The 22,426-nt window shown below is 27.4% G+C and overlaps 1 protein-coding gene across 1 annotated transcript in view; it reads right to left on the bottom strand.

Moving 5' to 3' along the window:
- LOC136982829 (annexin A13-like) overlaps nt 1-22,067 on the bottom strand; it is a 49,543-nt gene extending 27,476 nt beyond the window's left edge. Inside the window, exons 1-3 of the mRNA XM_067279359.1 lie at nt 21,786-22,067; nt 8,845-8,986; nt 8,442-8,696 (exon numbers count right to left, since the gene is read on the bottom strand). Coding sequence (XP_067135460.1) covers nt 8,442-8,696; nt 8,845-8,973 — 384 coding nt within the window. The 5' untranslated portion in view covers nt 8,974-8,986; nt 21,786-22,067. The remainder of the gene's footprint in view (nt 1-8,441; nt 8,697-8,844; nt 8,987-21,785) is intronic.
- Nucleotides 22,068-22,426: the final 359 nt, after the last annotated feature.

Raw genomic sequence — 22,426 nt, 5'->3', positions numbered from 1 at the left:
TCTAAAACCATCTAATGCAGTAAAAACTTCTTTATTCAAATATTTTCAATTATCTTAAACAATCTTCTTCAAGAAAAATTACATTCTAAAAGAACACTAAACAGTTTTTCTGTTAGGCATTCATTCTTTTAGAATGTAATTTTTCCTGAGGAAGATTGTTTAAGATGATTGGAAATGTTTGAGTAAGAAATGTTTAGTGTATTAGATGATTTTAGAGTTGGTATAATTTAATAAAGCTATTTAAATGAAAAATAAATATATAAGTTTATATTTTATTTTAATTTGACACAAAATTATTTCAATTGTTGTAAAAAGTTTTTGAATGAACTTTATAAAATGCAATAGCAATATACAACAAATTAATACTAAATTAAGCGTGCAATGCCATAAGGTTGTAAATGCCATTTTTCTCAAAATACGTTTTATTGAAGAAATGAATTTTAAATGCAATGTTTTTTCCTACAAAAAAATATTATGGCGATAGTGGCGCTCTAAGTGGCTATATTTTGAAGATGAATTTATGTGTAAGCCATAACGTTTTAAGTGCCAAAGTGCAAGCCACGTGACTTTTGGCACGTAAAATGTTACGGTTTACATTTACATCATTTTGTTATTCCAATTTGTAACGCAGTGAGTTTTTTACACAGAAACAGATAACTGAATCCCAGTTTATTAATAGTTGACCCGTATCACCTTATTATTTAATATTTCAAAATGACATTTGGACTTCCATTAATCTTTCAAATTTGAAGTTTTTAAATACATTTTAACTATTATTAAACAAAATTAATACCTTATTGTTTATATTTTCCTTTATTTATCATAACTATATTTCAATTGATAAAGATTACAGCCCAGTTCAAGTACCAAAACTGTGGGCTCAACATTGTTGAAGCCAGGAAGCAGTCACTAATAGATTATTGCCAGTTTTTAATGTTAAAATTGATATTGAATTTGTAAATTGTGTTTAATAATTTAAATGTAAGTTTTTGGTATTCAAAACTGTTTTTCAGCTGTAGAAACATTAATTTTATGATTGCAATTGTTTTTGGCATTTACAACTTTATGCACTTGCACAATTTTAACATTTACAACGTTATGGCTCTAACCCTGTTTTTAAACTTTTTTTGTTTCCTTACCATTATGCTTAGGTGTTTGAAATTAAACCCAATGTTTTATTCCAAAGTGTAAATTGTTAAAATAATTTTTATAGCATTTGATTATAGTTTGTTCATTAGAAAAAATGTTTTTTCTCTCTCCTGAAAAGTTTGTTTGTTGGCATTTACAACATTATGGCATTGCATGCTTCAAATATTATATTTGCATTATTTTGTAAGAATTTAATTTAAATATTTAACTACTTATTGGACATGATAATTTTTTTAATATGAAATAAAAAAATGTCTTCTCATTTGTCCTTTCACATGCACATGAGAAAAATAACAGTTCTACAGAGGAGTCCACCTTTTACTTGAAATTACTCGTCCACATCTATACACAAAATGTTAAAAAATCCCTCTAGCGATGGCCTCTGTTATTTTCCTCTTGTGCATGTGAAAGGACAAGTGAGAAAATACAATTTTTGTATTGTCTTTTTAAGAATTTTCTAAAAATTTTGTAAATTTTAAAGCATTAAAGATTTTTGAAGGTTTAGTAAAAATAAAATAAAAAATAAATTGTTTTAATTTAAAACTTTGTATTTGGTTACTTTAAGTTTCTGATTGTTATGCAAAAAATAACTCATATATAATGTAAACTCTAATAGAAATATTTTTAATATTTCAAATTTAAAAAAAAAGTTGGTAAGGACCCTTGTTGAACTTTCCTGGTACTTAAACAGAAGGTTAAGAAGATCATTAAGAAGTCCAATAATTTTCAATTATACTTGGATATAAATTTTAAATAATAATAAAAGATTAAGAGGAATAATTTAATTAAATTAAAACAAATTTCTCTATTTAAAAAATATTTAAGTTTAAAAAACACTAAGACAGATTAGCACAAAGTTAAAATTGTTGTGGTGCCATCTGTTATGACATTTTATTAAAGAATTATTCTTACATTATTAATTATTATATGTATATTATGTGAATTGTTTTCATATTTTCTGAATATTTTGATATATCTAGGTTTAATTAGTTTATTTATACATTTTTCCAACTTTTGCAAATGATGAAGATCAAAATCTATACAAAATAAACCACTTAGAAAAAAAATCTTTGAATTTCTTGATAAAGGCTCTCTTTTAATATAATATTTTTAAAATATAAAATAACTTTCTTTGAAATATGATGATAATTTTATGAACAAAACTTGTATAAATAAACAAAAATACTAACAAATGAGAAAATAATCTTATATATTTTATCAAATGTATATATTAAAATTTACTATCATATAAAAATGAAAACTAAATATTACAAATTCTTAAAATAAATAATGTCATTACTTTTTCTTATGTCAGAATTTTCTAATATACAGAATATATTAACATTGCCTTTGTTTTATATAAGATAACAATAAGTTTAATGTATATAACTTTATAAAATTTCTACCTAAATTAATATTAAAAATAAAAAGTTTTTGTATAAAACGTTTTAAATTAAAATATCAAAAACATCATTTTGTCCAATGCTTGTATGATAGCAAAAAGAAAAATCAGAGATCCTTTCATTGTTTTTGTCTCTTAACACATTATCATCATATCATATTATTACAGCTAGGATTTTAATGATATATCTCTTAAAATAGATCAAATTCTTTCAAATTTTCAATTATTTCTTTAATTTATAATCAATCAATCATAGATAATTTAAATAGAGTTCTATAATACTATAGTATTCTGAAGAAGTTTAGCATATTTGCTCTCTGATCAAGTATATCTATAAATATATTTTAAAAATACAGGAGAATATATGATAGTAATAACAATAACAGCTTACTTGTGAGAGACACAATTCCTTATTTTACAGTGAACAAAAATTTTTATTTCTTAAGAATACAATTTAAAATTTCCCATATCATCACCTATAAGTTTTAAGAATATAATATAATTATGATAAAACTAATAAATAAATAAAAATATACTTTTTTATGTTTAGATATTAACATATGAAATAACAAAGCATTACATGGAAAAATTATTTATTGATAACTAAATCTAACTTTTAAATTAACTGAAGCACTTACTTTATCTTAATTTAAAAACCTATTTTTAATATGTTTAATTTATTCTATGAAAGGATTCTATGAAAGGATTCGCTGAATACTTTCTGTATTAATATCAAATCTTTACGTAACTTCACAGAAACAATTATATTAGCAGCATACTCTCTGATCATAAGTATAAAATACAGTGGAACCTTGCTTAACGAGCATACTTTGTTCCAGAATCATACTTGTAATGTGAAATACTTATAAAGCGAAACAATTTTTCTTATATAAATTAATGTAAAATACAATGATGCGTGTGATGCCAAAAAAATACTCAAATATTTTACGTATAATGTTTATTCAGAAAAAATTGAAATTTAATTTGGAATTGGTCATTAAATTTAATACAAGATGGCAGCATAACTGCCTACCTCTAGTCAAATTATTTAATTTCTAATATTTAATTATAGCCATAAAGACTATAATTAACATATAATAAACATGCCAAACGATATGCCAAATTCTTGGGCTATGTAAAATAGCCCAAGAATTTGGCTTATTGTTTGGCATGTTTATTATATAATGGACTATGGTTGTTGATGTTTATATGTACTAAGTCTGAACACAAGTTTGAAAAAATGTGTGGTCACAAGTGACACTAAGATGCTAGTGGAACAAGTGCTAACCAGACTGATGTAGCATGCACACAATCCAGGACTTCCCCTCTTCTGGTCAAAACGTCACTCATTAAGTGAGATTGCACTGTATTTAATAAATACATCAGATTTTTCTTCTGGTAAATAATCTTTGTGTTTTCGTATTTAATTTCTTATTATTTAAATTATAAAAAACATTTAAGTAACTATTGTATTTTACATTTAAAATTTTCAAGCTTTAGTAAAACTCATCTCACATATTCATATAATTAGTATAATTTTACATGCTTCCACATAAATCTCAAATAGTATCACTAACTTTTAAGAGACACTCTAAATGTTAGGTTTAACATGTACAAAGATGTTAAAAGAATTATTCTTTTCACATCTATGTACATGGAAAAAAATCTCTTTAGAATTGCCTTTCACAACAAATTCATGAGGAATTGAACTCTTTTTATCATCATTATTATATGTTGCATTTAATCTGAAAGAGGCTAAATTTAGTTCAAAGTAGCATTTTACACTCATGTCTCATTATAAGCAACACTTGCTAATACAACAGTTTAAGTTCCAGACTAACACTATAAAGCAAATATTGCCTTAAAGCAAAACACACATGACATTAATATAAAAGGCTAAAATGTTTACACTATTATTTATTAATTGCAAAATTACTCTAGACCTAAAAAAATGATATAAGAGTAAAAATAATAAATAAAAATCCCTACAAACCATCATTATATTCACATTTATTGTTTGTTTGTTTCGTTAAGTTATGGCAAACACAACACTTGGGCGATCTTGCCTAGGGGGGATGCCTTCCGGGAGGTCTTTTAAGGGAAACTGGCCCCTATTTAGGCATTACAGAGAGTGGGTGTAGGATAAAAAAAACTTTGTTAGTTAATAAGTTCTAAACTAATATTTCATATTTTGGAAAATTCCAAATCTAAAATCCTGATTACATGTTTGAACAAATTTAACAATAATTTTGTACAGTATTCAAACATCATCATTTAAAAAGTTAAATATGATAAAAGTTCTAAAAACTCATTTGTTAGTAATTACTGCAATCAACTCCTGATATACTAAAGTAAAAGGATAAACAGGTAATTGTATCCATTAAAACCAAATATATAACTTACAATACCGTAATTATCTATAAAACCTATAAAAGTTTCAATATATATTCATATATATATGTAATCTGATTATGAATGTACAATATTTATACAATATGTTAATATTAATATATTATAGCATAATAATTATCCAAACACATCAAACTGCCTATAAATTCTTTAAGTAAATTCAAACTGCCTTTCAGTAAAAATGTTATTTTCAACTTACTAATGAAGTATTGTATCTAATATGTTGAATTTCCTTATATTGTGATATTTCAGTTATTTCATTAATATTATGTATATAAAAATTTATGATACGAAGATGCATATAATATTGAAATGAAACAGTCATTTAATAAAGTTAAAATAACATAAAAATACAACTCAGTTATTTGTAATATTATACATTAATGTTATTTACATTATTCATAATAATACAAGATTTGGAATTCATCATAATCAAATACAGTACAATGTATAGTGGTGTCTCATACTTCAAATTTAATTCAACCCAGTAGGTCATTCAAAGCCTGAATCAATTTTTCCCATTAGAAAAAATGGAAAGCGAATTAATCCATTCCTAGATCCCAAACAATACCCATTTCAATAAACTTAAAACAACAAATACATATAATTTAAGGTAAAAATAACACAGTTAAATGCTTTAATAAGAAATTAAAACATGAAAACCATAAATAAAATATATAAATACTGTATAATAAAATGAAAACTGGTTTTATTGGTTACACACTGGACATATTGACATAGATGTGTCAATATGCCATGAGAAATTTAGTTGTGAAATTTAACATAATATAATGTGAGATTTTATCCTTTGTTTAGAAGCTTACTTTAAACTTTTTACTTCATATTTCGTTGGATAAAATCAAGTTGTAATGTCTTCATATAAAAAGCATATCAGGTATATTATGCATTATGAGTTTTGAGAAAGGATAACACTGTACAAACAGTAAAAAATTGTATTGTGTATAGGGAAGATGCTCCTATACTTTGACATATCAAATGGGGTTTAAAAAGTTCTGTTTGGGAAATTTTTAACTAAAGGATACAAAGCATCAAAAAAGAAAAATTGCAAAAAGAAATTATTAAAAATTGACAAATAATACATAATATAGTTTATATAACCAAACACACAAAAAATAAAGTGAAAAAAGCACTGAAAACACAAAAGCAAGAGAAAACTTGGACACATTGCATTTAAGCTTCCAGCACATGTTTTTTACTGCAGGCACAGTCCAAACTTTGAAGCATCCTTCAAGCTCTGAGGCAAATTTTTGTTGAATTTTGCATTCAAACACTTCAGAGTTTGAAGTTAGAGTTGTTCAAAGTACAAAGTACCACTGTATTTTTGTATTTTATGAAAATTATGTTGTGAAGAGTTAAATTAAAATCAAAAAATTTTAATTAATCAGCTTTTTAAATATTGTTTTTATGATATGGTGGTTACAAAAATCACTTAAAATTGTGATAAAAATAACAACAGATATGATTATATAAAATCTCATGCACACAAGTACTTTCAACATTGTATAAAATAAAATATTAAAAGTACAGTACTTGTATGCATGAGAATTGATGTATATTAACACCAAAAAGACAATACATATATGTTTATTATTTATTATGTTTATACAGATGATGATTCCAAATGAATGTTAATTACACTCATTTGGAATCATTTAAAGTGTTATCAATTTCATTAACTTGTGTAAAATCATATTGTTTAATGGTTAAATTTAATTTAATCAAGTATTCATCATTTTCATATAACATAATTCTGAAAATTGAAATGTTGAGTATTATTGTAGGCAATTATCAAAACTCAAAATTGATTCAAATTAAGTCTAAATATCCAATAAAATATATGAAATAGCTAATAATTGATACGAAGAATACACTGAGTTCAGTGTTAAATACACATTTGTTTGTCACAAGTACTTTCGACGAACCTTAATGCTGAACTCAGTGTATTCTTCGTATCGATTATACAGTATTTGGCGTGAAAATTATCATAGTGATATTTATGAAATAGCTAATTAATATCAAAGTCACTATCTTATTTGTTTTTGAATGATTGTCAAATAATATTTCAAGATGGATTGCAAATTTGAAGTTAAAACAAATATTAAATTTATCTTGAAAAAGATAAATTTAATACTTGTTTCTACTTCAAATTTACATTATTCACTTTACTTATTAAATTTAGCCACATAGTCAAATCACCTTAAATACTTGGTCACCTTAAATACTGATCACCTTAAATACTTGGGCTATAAATCTGCTATTTCTAATAATTAATACTGAGTAATTTGCTACTAGAGGTAGATGTGATTAACCACAAAAGGTTATATCTAAATTTAAATTCATCTGGAAGCAAAGGCATGCTCATTGGCAACTGGCAAGCAGAGGTTGCAGGTTCAAGCCTCACCCCAGTCCAGTTCTTTTCTCCCATATGATATGATTCTAAATTATTTAATAAACAAGTAAAACAGCAAGGCCATATTTAAGACAAGACTATGTCTCGCAGACTCACTAAGTGGTATCACTGCAACGCTCACGGCGGGTCTCGTTCTCATTCTCCAATTATCTTTGATATTGCTGGTTTTGAGCGTGATCATTCAAACTTCATCGGCCACAGCCACAACCACAAGATCATCCACAATGCATTTTCAGTGAAATTAACCTATCCAATGTTGAAATTTCTCGCCATTGCATGACGCACCAGGTTGAATTTTTGTCAATGAGAAAATTTTCTGTTTTTGAAAAAAATAATGGTGGCTATTATATCATCCAAAATTATTTTTTTTATTTTGCACAAACAAAATATATATATTAATAAATGTAAAAAGAAAAAATAATTATATTCAGAAGTTAGTTTTAATATAGAATTATAATGATGCACCATCTAGTTTCAAAAATATTCCAATGATGAAACGATACATCTCCAGTCAATGAGTCAAGGTTAGCATGTGGCAACCAGAAATATGTGGGGAATAACACAGGACAGGTAAATGGGTTTTTCCAACGATTCGTTTGTCAAAATTCAATTTCACAATATTCGTATTTCCAACTTTCCAATGAACAATGCATATGCAAATCTTGCACTACTGCCTGTTTGTAGAGAGTGTCGCCATTTTGTATTTTATTTTGACTCGGTTCTCAGTCCCCTGACTACCTACAAGTCTGGTTTTTTTATGTGCACATGATTTGGGCACCTAATGCTCTGTGCCAAATTGCAACTCCTGATATGTACTCCTTCATACTTCTAAGCTGGTAGCACAGCAGGCAATACAATTTTATAAACAAGATATAGTCTTGTCAATTATTCAAATTACCTACCTCTAGTAGTAAATTACTTAGTATTAATTATTATAAATAGCAGATTTACAGCCTGAGGCACTTGTTTGGCTATGTATCTATATATTATCAGGCTTTGGGTTGTTTAATATACTTATAAATTTAGTTAAATGTTAATAAATAAACTTACAAATCCTGGATCCACAGCTGGAGGATATGTATGATCAATGGGTGCAATATTTGGATGGAATATTCCTCCTCCTGGTAATGGCTGATGAACAGTATTGGGAATTCCTGGATAAAGTGGATAAGGGGATGCAGTAGTTACAGGTTCTATAACAAATTCTGTAGGTGGAAAATAAATACCACCTGGTGGAATTGGAGGACAGATTGGTCCCCCACCAATTGGATATGGATTAATTGGAGGATAAGGATAAGTGGGGACCTTGAAGGAGTAGAAAATTTATATTTTATTATTCTTGTTCTTTTTAGTTTTAAACTTTGGTTTATTCCTATATATCAAAATTTAATATTAAAATATATAATTATTATTAATAACTAGTCTGAAGTTAACACTTTCAATTGATATTTACCTGTGGATACATTTCTTGTTGTGAAGAAGACTGATTTTGTACATTAGGATTTTGTCCTTCATTCATTATTGGGTAACCAGGTGGATAATTGGGAAGAGGAGGATAGAAATTATGATAAGGATAATTCATTATTCAAACAGACCTGAAATAAAAAACAATATTTAATATATATTTAAAAATAATATGTAATTAATTCATTCATTTATAAATAAATAAAAACAAGCAATTGTTTATTGTGACATCATCACAATGCTGGGCTGCAATTTTTAATCATATTTCTAAATTTAATTAATTTAAAGTACATTAACTCTTTTCAAGAAAAAATTTTTGACTTGAAATAACATGACTTCCAGCTTACATCAGAAGTTCATATATAGTTAATCGAGGCCTCCTGTTCCTAAGCTTTCCATATGTGATCTCAACTCTCATCTATCTAACATCGTTCTTGAGATTAAGGAAGGAAAGACAACAGACAGATGACAGTGGGAATTTATAGATCTACAATTTTTTAAATTGCAGCCCAAATTAAACACATTAAATGATTAGTCACATTAAATGAATTTACATCATTTCAATCATTTAATGTAAAACATTTTTTCAAATGGATTTCTGATTTATGAATATAGATTAAATGATTGAATGACAATTTTTATTTATTAATGTTTTACAGAAAAATAAATTTTTGTTCGTAGATATATGCAAGTATATGTTTATAGTATTGGTAACAAAAGTCTTTGCCAAGCCAATTATTTCAATAACTAATTGGACAATCACTTTAGGCCATTTGCCACATACTCACATATATCAAGTAAGCACTAAATGATGGTGCAAATTTCAGCTTCCTCCATCTCTTGTATTGGAGAAGGCTGTTATAATCTGAGTCCCTAATGAAAATAGGACATTGTCAACTACAAAATTGAAGCACATGAAAAAATACATTACTATTTGCTTTTAGTGCATTAGCTGTTTATATTAGCATTTAGTATATCAGTTGTTTATACACATACACATGTTGGTATATCAGAAGTGGTTAAGAGAAACACATGAGGTAATATTTGTTAACAAAAAGATTATAAATTGCTATGGTCACTTTTAACTGTTCACGTCTGTGTAAGAATGGCTGTTTATCTCTTTTAATTTTGTTATTTAATTTGTTCTTTACTTAAGTATGAAGATAACATAACAACGAGGAACATATGGAAGAGGAAAATGCTCTAGGTTTCCTTCTGGTCAATCCCCTCCAGTATAGGAAACTAAAACATAGAAAATACATGATTCAAAGATTTAAATTTAATTTAGAAATTCAAAACTAAATGACTTCATTTACAAAAAATTAAGCATAGAAAAATTATAAAATTAGCATCTAAACATTTGAAATTCTAAAGAAGATACTAAGCCTAATACTAAACTTATAATTTGTAATAATTACAGGAAAGGAGAAACTATGTCTCTTATCAAAAAGTTATGGAATAGATATTCATAAATATTCATCTGTTTTCCCTTCCATCTGCATTAATCAGAGATTCAGAGTCAGAACCAAAGAGACCTTCAGAATAGTACTTTATTCATACACCTTATTCACACTATTCATTTCAGGTGTCAGTCATAGTGATCATCCTGCCTCAGGCTAAAATCAAAAAAGTTACAATTTATTTATTAAAACTATAAGATAAAGATATAAGACCAAATATACAATAAATCAACTTGTAAAGTTGTAAGAATGTTAAAACATGGTGCTTCTAAACTACCAACATTCTCACTCAACCAACATCAATCTTATGACATTTCTTATTATGTATGACATCAATTGATGCACCATCTACCTCTATGCTATATTAAAATTTAGTTTTATTAATAGAAAGAACACATAGCAATAATTTCTAATTCCTACTAATAAATTTATAAATTTGAATAGTAACATGGCAGTAGATAGCATTGTCAGTTGATGTCATACAGAATAATAAATATGATAAAATTGAGAATGTAAATCTGTTGGTAGTTTACAAGCACTATTTTTTAATATTGTTACAAGTTTAGAGGTTAGTTTATTGCATATTTAATATTTAGTCTTAAATCTTGTAGTTTTAATAAATAAATAATTGTAAATTTTTGATTTTAGCCTGAGGAGATGTCACCTGAAATGCATAGTGTGAATAAGGTGTATGAATAAAGTATTATCCTAAAGACTTCTTTAACTGAGTCTCTGATTAATGCAGATAAAGGAGAAAACAGATGAATATTTGTAAATATCTGTTGGTCACCTTACAACTCTAAGGGGAAACTAAAGTACCATACTAGGAACCAAAACTAAAGATTGTGTCTGAGGCAAAATGTCTTATAGTTTTTCTAGGGAGGTAAGGAGAGAAAGATAATTTTGATGATGCTAAGAAGGCTGAAAGAAGACTGAGACTAATCAAAAATAGCTCTGCAACTGACTCAGATTTTGTTTTTAAAGGACTAATGACCAATAGATACTAGGTTGAAACATCTGAATGAATAAGCCTATTTTTTATCTGATTTCTTCCAAAATCCTACAGATCCAAATTTACACATTTTTGTGTTTTATTAATACTAACCTGAATGATCAGCAGGAAATTCTGGGTGGTAAATAAATTTTTCAGAGGATGTTTTTGGCATTTTTTATTGGGAAAGATCTCTTTAACTGACATATATTGAATTTTTTTTTCTCTCTGCAACTCCTTATAAAAGTTTATCATCATAAACTGGGATAGAGTTTTGTTTTCTACATTCCCAAAATAAAATATAAGCATTTAAGTAAAATTAACAAGATCTCTAATAAAAAAACAAATGCATAGAATTCAGTCACAAATGAAAAAAATTAATAATTTCTAGTACCTATACCAAATTATCTTAAACTTCACTGCACCATCAGAGATTAACAATGCAAGGCAAAAGGACAGAAACGTGCTTCTCCCATGACCTGACATCTGAAGGTCAACTAAGTCAAAAACATTAATGTCCTTTAATCTTCACCCACTGTTAAAAGCAGTGCTGTAGAGTCAGAGTGGGTAAATTCTTTGTATAAATAAATAAATATGAAAATGAAATAAAAATAAATTTTATGAAACTATTTTTTAAGCTTTTAAAAAAGAACATTTATGTTAACTTCAATTATTTTCCTCACTAATTCTATTCATTTATGTAACATTTATCAATGTAGTCATAGCGTAGTCTATCAGAAGTTTACAAATTTTTCCTTCCTAACCTCTTCTGAAACTAGTTGCTTTCAGAACTAGCACTTTCTTTACTGATACAAAACAAGAATAAATTACAAATAGAATAAAATAAATAGTCAAATATGAATTAATAACCAACTCTAGCCCGATAATTCGGCTCTTGTGGATGTATAGCTTTGTAACGGGTTATTCGTTATTTATTTTTATTTATAATAATGATTTCTTTATTAAATGTAAATCAAAATTTAAAAATTGTATGCTATATTTTAATAAAATTTAAATATATATATCAATTTTTATTATGTTATTTTTGTTCTATGTTTAAATATAATAAAAATAAATGTGTCCACTGATCCTTAAATGACCCTAGTATCAACCTCTCAATTAAATTGATTGATCATTTTGAAATGCTAGTCCTGAGCTATATAATCAAAACTAATTTCCTTTCTTTATTTGTAAGTGTTCAGGATAATCAATTTTTTCAATAGAAAATAAAATATATATATGTTACAGTAAAAACCCATTTTTAGTTAAAATGCATTTTAACTAGTTGAAACTAGTTTTTACTGGATGTCATTGTTAAAACCCGTTTTGACTATTCAAATTTATTTTTGACTAGAAGTAAATTCCAATTATAACAATGACATCCAGTAAAAACTAGTTTCAACTAGTTAAAATGCATTTTAACTAAAAACGGATTTTTACTGTAACATTATATATATAACATTTTAGAATAATGCTTTTTATTCAGATAAATATACTAAAAAGTAAAAAATAAAATTTTCTTCAGCTTTCACAGTATTTTTGATCATAGAATATTTCTAAATAAAAGCACCACACACTTTTATTTTTGGTTGTTTAATCTCAGAAATACCGAGAAAGCTGAAGAAAATTTATTTTTTACTTTTTAGTATATTTATCTGAATAAAAAGCATTACTTTAAAATGTTTTTTTATATATTTTTATTTTCTACTTTTTAGTTATACTATATGCATGTAACACTGAACTACTGAAATTTTTCAAGCGGCGATGGAACATCAGAATTCACACAAAAACAAAAAATGACGATTTTTCTTAGTTTAGCATTTAATTTTATGTATATTGTTCTCTGAGATTGGTTTCAATTCAAAAAAAGCTTTAAATCATTTAAATTTGATGTAGTGAGTGATTAGTCCTCTCAATTATTTTGGTGATAGAATGCTACCTTGAACATGACAGCTTCTATAGCCTGCAAAATTGCTGATAAGGTAATAAAGTAGTGAAGACTAATATCTTTTATGTATATTTGTTATATTTTCTTAAAGATTAAAGGTGTACTTTAGCTATTTGGCAGGATAACCATATTCTTTGTCTTCACTATGTTCTCATGTGTAAAATGGCAAATAACAGTCATGTGTTGTAGTGCCATTTGTTATCAGATTTTATTTACAAATTTTAATTATTTGCTAATTGTTAAAAATGTCTGCAAACTAATAAAAAATGTACTGTCGTTGGAAATACAAATGTGTGTAAAGTTTCAACTAGATTGGAAATTGGGAAGTAGATGAATTGCAACTTTTTACCTGGACAGACGGACAGAGTAAGTTAATAAAAAGCTTTTAATTATGATTATTGTTATTTTATTCTCTGTTGCATTGCTCCATTTAAAGTTACTATAATTATAATTTTCATTCAGAATAAGTTTTCAAAAGGTTTCTTTTATTAATGATTTCTATAAAGTTAAAACAAAGAATTTTATAAATGCTATTTAAGTTTACATATTTTAATAGAAAAATTATTTTTTTTAAATTCAGATAAAGTTTGTAAGAATAAAATAGAATCTTGCATTGAAACAAAAAAATTTACTTTCAAAGTCCAGATTATGAAACTAAATCCAAAGTCAATCTGTATACAAAGTACAATATTTACAAAATGAACTTTGGATATCATTTTGTCATCCAGAAAGTTATATATTACTAAAATTCATAAGATATTACATTTATTCACATTCAAAAATTATTGAAAAAGAAATTATTATAATTTTTAGATGATGTTAAAATACATTATTAACAACCCTGCATAGCAAATATACAAAAACAAATTAATTTAAATTAAAGATATTCTATTATGAAACTGAAAATATACCTAGTACGCTAATAAGTTCTGATATAAAATTTGCCTTAGTTTTTTACACCCATGACATGCATTATTTAAATCTTCATGCAAATTCTATCCGTCAGTTGAACATTTTTCAACTGATTTTTGTTTTTGTTGTTTTCCATAAAGAAACTATAAAGAAAACTATAAGATAACTATAAAGAAAACTATAAGATAATTCTGCACTTTTTCTTTAAGGAATGAATAAATCTGAAATTTGACATCTGTTAAAACGTGGAAATGCTACATGAAACTTATACTGTACAAGGAAACTACCAATATTAAGGTTATATATCAAATATCAACTTTTTCAACTTATACCACTTTTTGATATATCAAATATATCAAAAACTGGTTGTAAAAAGATAAACTCCAAGAGTGCTTAAGGCTTTGTCATGATCTTGGATTTTGAACATTTTCAAATCTATAATAAACTATCTAGTTTTTTATTAGTAAATTTTCAAATCTACCAATAAACTATCTAGTTACCATATTTTTCATGCATATAACCTGATTTGTAATATGAGGTACAAAGAGAAATTTTTTTTTTATTTTTATAATTAATTAGTTACATTACTTCTATTTTTGTTTCATTTATTTTGAGTTTTGGGATTGAGTTATGTTAGATCTCAATTACCATCTTGACACTTTCCAGCTAATGTCATTTGCATTATCTCATAGTAAGATTTGAATAATGAATTGAATTGCATCCCATAACTCAATAGTTTAATCATAGCCATATTTATAAATAGGAAATTATTTCAAATTTATTTCTACAAATGAATGTTGTAAGAAATACAAATAAACAAAAACTTATTTCTTGTATGCATGTATAATATGCAAATCAGTAATGTATAAGAGAATGTTGTCAAGGCCTGTAGTTCACTCAGTCTGTGGAAAGGATGAAACCAGACTTTGCTTTTGGTTTGTCTGTTCATGGTGCAGTCAGGAACACTCAGCCCTGGAATCCTTTAATCACCTTAATCTGGCTACTCTGACATCTTTGATCCTGGCCCTACACTGGTATACTGACCCACAATACACTGGTCTCCCTGCTGCCATACTGAAGTACTAATTGCCTTTTTCCACCAGACAGGGTGCTTTTCATAATCAGTCCAAATAATAACCAGAAAAAAAGACCTACACAGTCAGAATCTCCATATGGATAGTGAAATGAAGTGAGTGGCACAACAAACTAATCGTCACTTTCTATTGGTTAGTATATACGTTACCGGCAAAACCCGATTTTACGCCAAACTAGTTTTGCCTAGGCCAAAGTAGTTTGGCGTAAAATCGGGTTTTGCCGGTAACATATATATGTGGAATTGTATGTTTTTGGTTCTGATTTTTTAAGGGTTTTTCTTCTGCTAGGTTCTTACCTGAAATCAAGTTGTTTGAAATTCTGAACAATTCTGATTTTTACTAAATACCGAACCTGTTACCGGTGTAATTTGCGTGAAAAAATCTTCTTTCCACAAACGTTTGAGCTTTCCAAACAGCTCTTCTTCAGGTAGAGAAAAAAGTTCCGACGAAACACTTCGAAAAAAGGAACTTAGACATTTAAATGTCTACGTTCCTTTTTTCGAAGTGTTTCGTCGAAACTTTTTTCTCTACCTGAAGAAGAGCTGTTTGGAAAGCTCAAAACGTTTGTGGAAAGAAGATTTTTTCACGCAAATTACACCGGTAACAGGTTCAGTATTTAGTATTTCATCCCCGGTGTCAGAGTGAAGTGTAATTTTAATTCTGATTTTTGCATTTTGCTGATATGGTAACTGATTTTAATGTTATAATTAGTGAGTTGAAATTGTAACATTTGAGTTTTTGTGATATTTGAAAATGTCCTTTTAAAATATGATCAAAAATGTTAGTTACATTATATTTGAATACTGGAATATCAAGATTGTGTTGCTCATTCAAGTTATTTCCAGTTTTGAATTAGTTACATTTGTGATTACTCTTTGCAGTTGTAATATATTTTTGTTTTATCATCTGTCTAGTACTGGCATTTCTAGTTCAATAGGCTTAAGCTGGTTTTTAACAAACTCTGCATTTTTTTTTTTAAATCATAAGCATAAATTTTAAGGTCCAAACTTAAGTGCAATGGAATAGGCTATATATCAAGTTTAAATTGCAATTATAAACTTCTATCTTTTGGAGGAATGGCTACTTTCATCATTATGAGAGCAACCATTGTTTTAGAGATGCAAGTTTATAGTTGCATTTTAAAATGTAAAAATTCCCCCTAGAAATTTTGGAGGGTTATATGCCATTGCAGAAAATAGGCATCAAAACAAGATAATCATGCTATAGACCATATCCCATAGCCAATCATGTCACTGGTTCATGAGACTACATAAGAGGACTATAACACTAGAGGTTTCAAATTTACATACTTTTTTATTGTCAGTTAACATGATAAACTTTCAAATATTATTGATAATTTACTAGTAAAGCAGTAATTTTTAAATTTTGACTCCAAATGCAAAACTTAGCACACTAGTGATTGTTTAGTTGCTGAACAATCTTTAGTGCTCTATGACCAACTGAATTCTGTTTTTTTTTTTTTCTATTTTTAAAAGTTTTATTACCTGAAAAATAGAGCCTATTTTTCCCTTTAATTCTGTCCACTCTGTGGTCTTAATGGGCTTGCTAAAAGGAAACTTCCTATGGGTTTGACCAAACTAACAATGAGGTGGCCAGTGGTAAGGGATGGGTCCCGACATAGCTGGATGGACCATCCCAAAAAATTCCTGGGATAAATAAAGCATGCTGTATTTTTATTGTTGATGTTATTTAAAAAGTAGCCAGTGTAAGTGCTTATATTCAAATAAATCATTGGTGCACAAGAATAGTGACACAACTCAAAAATTTCAAGTTTATTGTAGAAATGTATAGCAAACTCCCCATATTTTTATGGAAGAATGAACACTAATATTTACTTCCAAAATAGATTTGAAAATTTTCAAAATCCAAGATCATGACAAAGCCTTAACAAAGAAACAAGAAACTTTTAAGTGGCTGTTCTGGAAGATCTATTTTTTTGAGTTGTGTCACTATTCTTGTGCACCAATAAAATGTATTCCATTTTGTCAACTAAAATCACTACTGAGCTGTAGGCATTATAGGTTATGAAACAAACTGTCAAAGTCTCTGACACAAAGTTATAATATGATACAATTTTTAGATAACTGTGTAAATTAATAAATTTATTTGATAAATGATGTAAACTACTTGTTTGATGCTTCAAAAATAAAAACTGCAAATATGGAAATTCAGACACTTGTGAAACCTTTAAAAACAGCAGAATTTAATTGCCATTATCCACTACATTCTATTTTTGCTAAGTTCAACTTTGAATTCCACCTGAAGATGTCTTTAAAAATGACTGAAAATGTTAGCAATTAAGTTGTTTGTGCTGTTGTTAAAGATTTCACAAATGTTTGATGCTTCTGTTTTTTTAATATACAAAAATATACATGCAAAGCTGTATACATAAATATTTGGTTTAAAAAAATTAGACTAAAAATAATTTTTTACCAAATTTACTAGAAAAAAACATCAAATTACCAGTATTTGTACCAATTCATTTTTTACCTGATTACTGGTAACTCATTAAACTCTTCACAGACTGCTTTGCATAAAATATTATAATAATAATAATTAAGCAATAAAAATGGCTGCAGAGTAAAAAGGTGATTTGTGTAGTTTATTACTGGTAAATCATTTACTGATTATGCATTCATATAAGACATGTATTGCTGTTTTCCTTGTCATGCTGCTAGTGAGACTACACATATTTCTTTTCATTGTTCATTCATCTAACTGAGCATTATTTTCAGTTTCTAATCAGGAAGTGGTGTTGGCCTCCAAAGAACATTCAATGCTTTCATTCTATGTATGGTTGGTGCATAGTATAAAACTGTTCAGATACTATTTTTTATATACTGTAGGTCTAAAGGATTGATTTGAATAATTTACAAGCATTTTTATCTGAATTTACTAGTCTGCTTCAAGTCTAATTGGAACTTCTTATTTTTCAAAAATATGGAATGCCTCAATCTTCCAGCTTTCAGAAAGTGCAATTTATGTATTTGAGAGCTCACATTTAAACTAACTATTAGGATGCTATTTTGTTATGTATTAGTCAGTTTATGAAAAGAATCAATCTGAGTGTATATATATATATATAGTTTTATATAAGCCCACTGGTTCCGTCACTAAACTGGGAGTTTGGTCATGGGTTTGTGCCTCGCCAAGATGGGTTGGCCACGTGGAATTTTCTGGATTTTTTCCACATCTGTAACCCCTGAATAAGGGCCAGTTACCTTTAAAAAGCCCCCTGGAAGGCATTTCCCCCCACGTAACATCACGCATCCAGAGAAGGCAACGAAACTCTACTATAGTACTAACTTCCTCCAGGACGTCACTTGACACTCAAACTAATCTGTACTAATATGCATCAAGAAATACTTACCCACCAACCTGTGGTTGAGAAGAGAAAGAAAAAGAAGTTTTATATAAAGTGACAAACTTTATCACAGAATTCTGATATTCTGTAAAACAGTTTTAATATATCCCAAATGCAGTATACTTAATTTATAATAATGTAATTTAACAATTTTTTATACTATAAATCTTTTTTTGTAAGAAAAATTATTTCAGAGAACTAAAAACACTTTCATTGTAGGTTCTTTTTCTTATTAAATCTAATTTTTGTAGATCAACTCTATAAATGCCGAGCGATAAATAAAATTGATATCTGGTTTTATACTGGTTTAACTTATGCTTATGAAGGCATAAGAAAAACCAGAATTTATAAATATAGTAAAATTGTGATTTTTTAATTAATAGAAATTTATAACTTCTAACAAGGTTACAGATCATTTCTATTAATTAGCAGCAATAATTTATTGCTAATCAATAAAAAATAAAAGATACCATAAACAAGAAAACTAATGCAATATGAAACTGGATGAAGTTAATATAAAAACAAAAAAAAAACCAAAATTAAATTCTGCATTATTTATAATGCAGAATTTAATTTTGGATAAAGAAGTGTTCTAGATTAGCATAACTAACCATTTTAAAACTTGAACCATATGAGATTACAAAATTCTAAAACATTGGTTCAAAATTATTCAAACATAGCATATGATTTATTCTAAATGTACTGAAATATATTTTAAAATACTAGCATTAAAATTAAACAAATAACAATAATAATAAAATTACAACAGCACTAGTAATAATATTCAAAATAAAAAGAACATCACAGTTACAAAATACATACTCATAATCCCTGTGGTTTTTGCAACCACTTTTACACAGTGCTTAGCCAAATTTTCAGAATTTCTGAAAATATATAAGGTTGCAGACCACATAATTATTAAGGCATTTGTAATTATTTTGGCCTTGTTTCAATAATTCTGAACCACTGTTCTAGAATTCTATAATCACATATATTTCAAGCCTGATGGTTGAAAGTTAAGCTAGCCAAAAACATTTGTTTATCCAAAATTAAAATGCTGGATCATAAAGGTTTTTATATAAACAAGAATTCTTCAGAAATATAAATTTGTATGTAATTTTAAATGGAAGTATCAAAGAAACTACATGAAAAATATAACAACAGTTTAAACCATTATGATATTCTGTAAGAATTTCTGGAACAATTTAAAATTTTTATTTTTGATTTTTTCCATTGTTTGTGCACAAACTCATATCTTGACAGAGAAGTAATTTGTAATAAATAATTTTCATAAAGCAAATAAGCAAAGTCATTAAAATATGTACAAATCACTGTAATCAAAATATTTATTTCTTCAAATATTCAAATTACTATTTTTTTCTTTAAAAATTAAGATATAATTTAAAATGTTTTCTTAGTATTGATATTAGTATTATAAGTCTAATTACACTAATTTTTCTTCATCTTAAAAATGTTAGCTATTTTGACCTTGTTAAAATCAATGTTCTAATATTTTTATTAACTTCAAGGATGAATAATCATTAACTTCAAGGACTTAAACACTTTAAAATACTTTTAATATTTTAAAAAGCATACAAATCACCGAGTTAAAATACACTGTTTTAAAATGTTTAAATTTTAAAATAATAAGCCAAAAACTATCAAATCAAACTTACTAAATATGCATTGTAATTATTAATTCTTTCAAACTTCAGGGAATTATTATGTAATTTATTTTTCCAATATCATAATTCTTGTAATGCATTCTTTATATTAATATTGCAAAATTTCCTGATTATTCAAGTATATTTTTCTGAATTTGATTACATTATAGAGGGTATTATACTCAGTACTATTTAGAAGTTATTTTTTTTTATACATACATATTTTGTGTGTGTGTGGGGCTGTTGGCACTGGTACACTCAGGGGTGGGCCAAGAGGTCCTGCCATCCCCAAAGTAAAAAGGGTAAAAAAAACACTAAAAAAACTTTCCAAATCTTTTTTCTTAGTTAAAAGTCATTTTTCTACTTATATTGTGTCCTTGTCTTCTATTTCTATACTACTTATGAATTAGCAATTACATAAGGTGAGAATTTTAAGTTTGCATTAAAAATTTTTTTATCCGTTCAACTCGGCTCCACCATGGTTAAATCTCGAGTGCACTACTGGCCGCTGAAATATGTTTCAATTAACCTTTCTTCCCAGACCAGCAAGTGTAAAAATTGCAATCTCCAATATTGATTTAAATACATTGATTAGAGACATTGTATCCCATCTATCAACTCTACACCATAAAGCAGGCCATTAAAAATTCATAATGAGTAAATAAACCAAAAAAAAAAAAACATAAATAAATAAATAAACAACACCAAAATATACATAAACCAAATTATGCAAATATACAAATTAATTAACATAATATACAAGATATACACTGGCATTCGAAACTTAAGCAATGATTATTTTTTGCTGTAACTCCGCAAGAAATCACCCGGGAGACATGAAATTCAGAATATGGAGATGGTATTTTGTACTTTAAAGGATGAAGAAAGTATACTAGCACAAAAATGAATAGAATGCATACAGTATGGAATCAAAGCCTTCTAATTGTAGTCTTGCACCGTGCGCAAGCTGCACGCGTTTTGCACATCCTCACGCCATCGTGATATCTTCCCGCATAAGAATCATTTCTCTACTGAACTGGGTGGTCATTGTACTGATGGCAATAAGCCCTTTTCTACAATTTCGTGCTCATTGCTTATAGCAAGTGTATATAGAATATTAAACACTGAAATAGTTTATCAAAACAAATTTATTTTAAAATATTGACACTATTTGCGGTCATTGACTTGCACTTAAATATAAAGTAAACAAAATCCTGAAATTATAAAAAAAAAAATAAGTAACAACAACAAACAAATAGGAACGTCAAAGTTGTTAATGACGTCGTGAAACTCCTGGTTAAAATTCCATTTAAAAATATAAATACAAAAATTTATGAATTCAATTAAATGAACATAATTAAATGAACTCCTAATCAACAATAAGAGATAATTAAGTAAACATTTTTAATTATAATTCGCTTTAATTATCAATTTTAATTTTAATTCACTCGATTCAAATTTAGTTAGTATATTTACCTTAATACAGCACGGTTTCTCCAAACAACTGCCTACAAACTAACTTAAAATATAAAAAGAGAAATAAAAACTTTTTAAAAGATGTAACTACGCCATATTAATATATCCGGAACTGACGAATCAACAATCGGTTGCCATGGCAGCATCATCATCGCTAAGAAATTTTGGAGCGAAGAGCCATTGGGCGACGATCCACATCCTGATTATATTTTCCTCATTCGTGGTTTAATCGTCTCGATATTTCTAAGGAGAAATCACTCATAAAAGACATCGTAATGATTCGTGACGTCATACATAACGGTATTGATAGAAACACCAAGATTTCTATTTTTGTTTTCGACGTTTCGCTGGCGTAACGACAGGCCATTTTAGCCAGAATATGTTTTTATTACGTAAACAAATGCTTTCGACGGATGATACGATATCTTATATGTTGTAAAAACGGCGGCATTTAATTAAATATGATTTAAATTTATACAGAATGGCAGACTTTCGACGAATAACAGAAAACACTACAATAATTAGCGCTTACTAATACAAAACGTCTAGTCTAAACCCTGAGCGAGCGTTAATGTCAATTTCTTCCGCACCGTGGCGCATATGCAACGTCAGCTTTTTCGGCTGATCCGAAGAGTAAAACT

The sequence above is a fragment of the Centruroides vittatus genome, unplaced genomic scaffold, assembly GCF_030686945.1.
Source record: "Centruroides vittatus isolate TY-2023 unplaced genomic scaffold, ASM3068694v2 contig_864, whole genome shotgun sequence".
Taxonomy (NCBI): domain Eukaryota; kingdom Metazoa; phylum Arthropoda; class Arachnida; order Scorpiones; family Buthidae; genus Centruroides; species Centruroides vittatus.
This window is presented reverse-complemented; position numbering and strand designations above follow the sequence as displayed.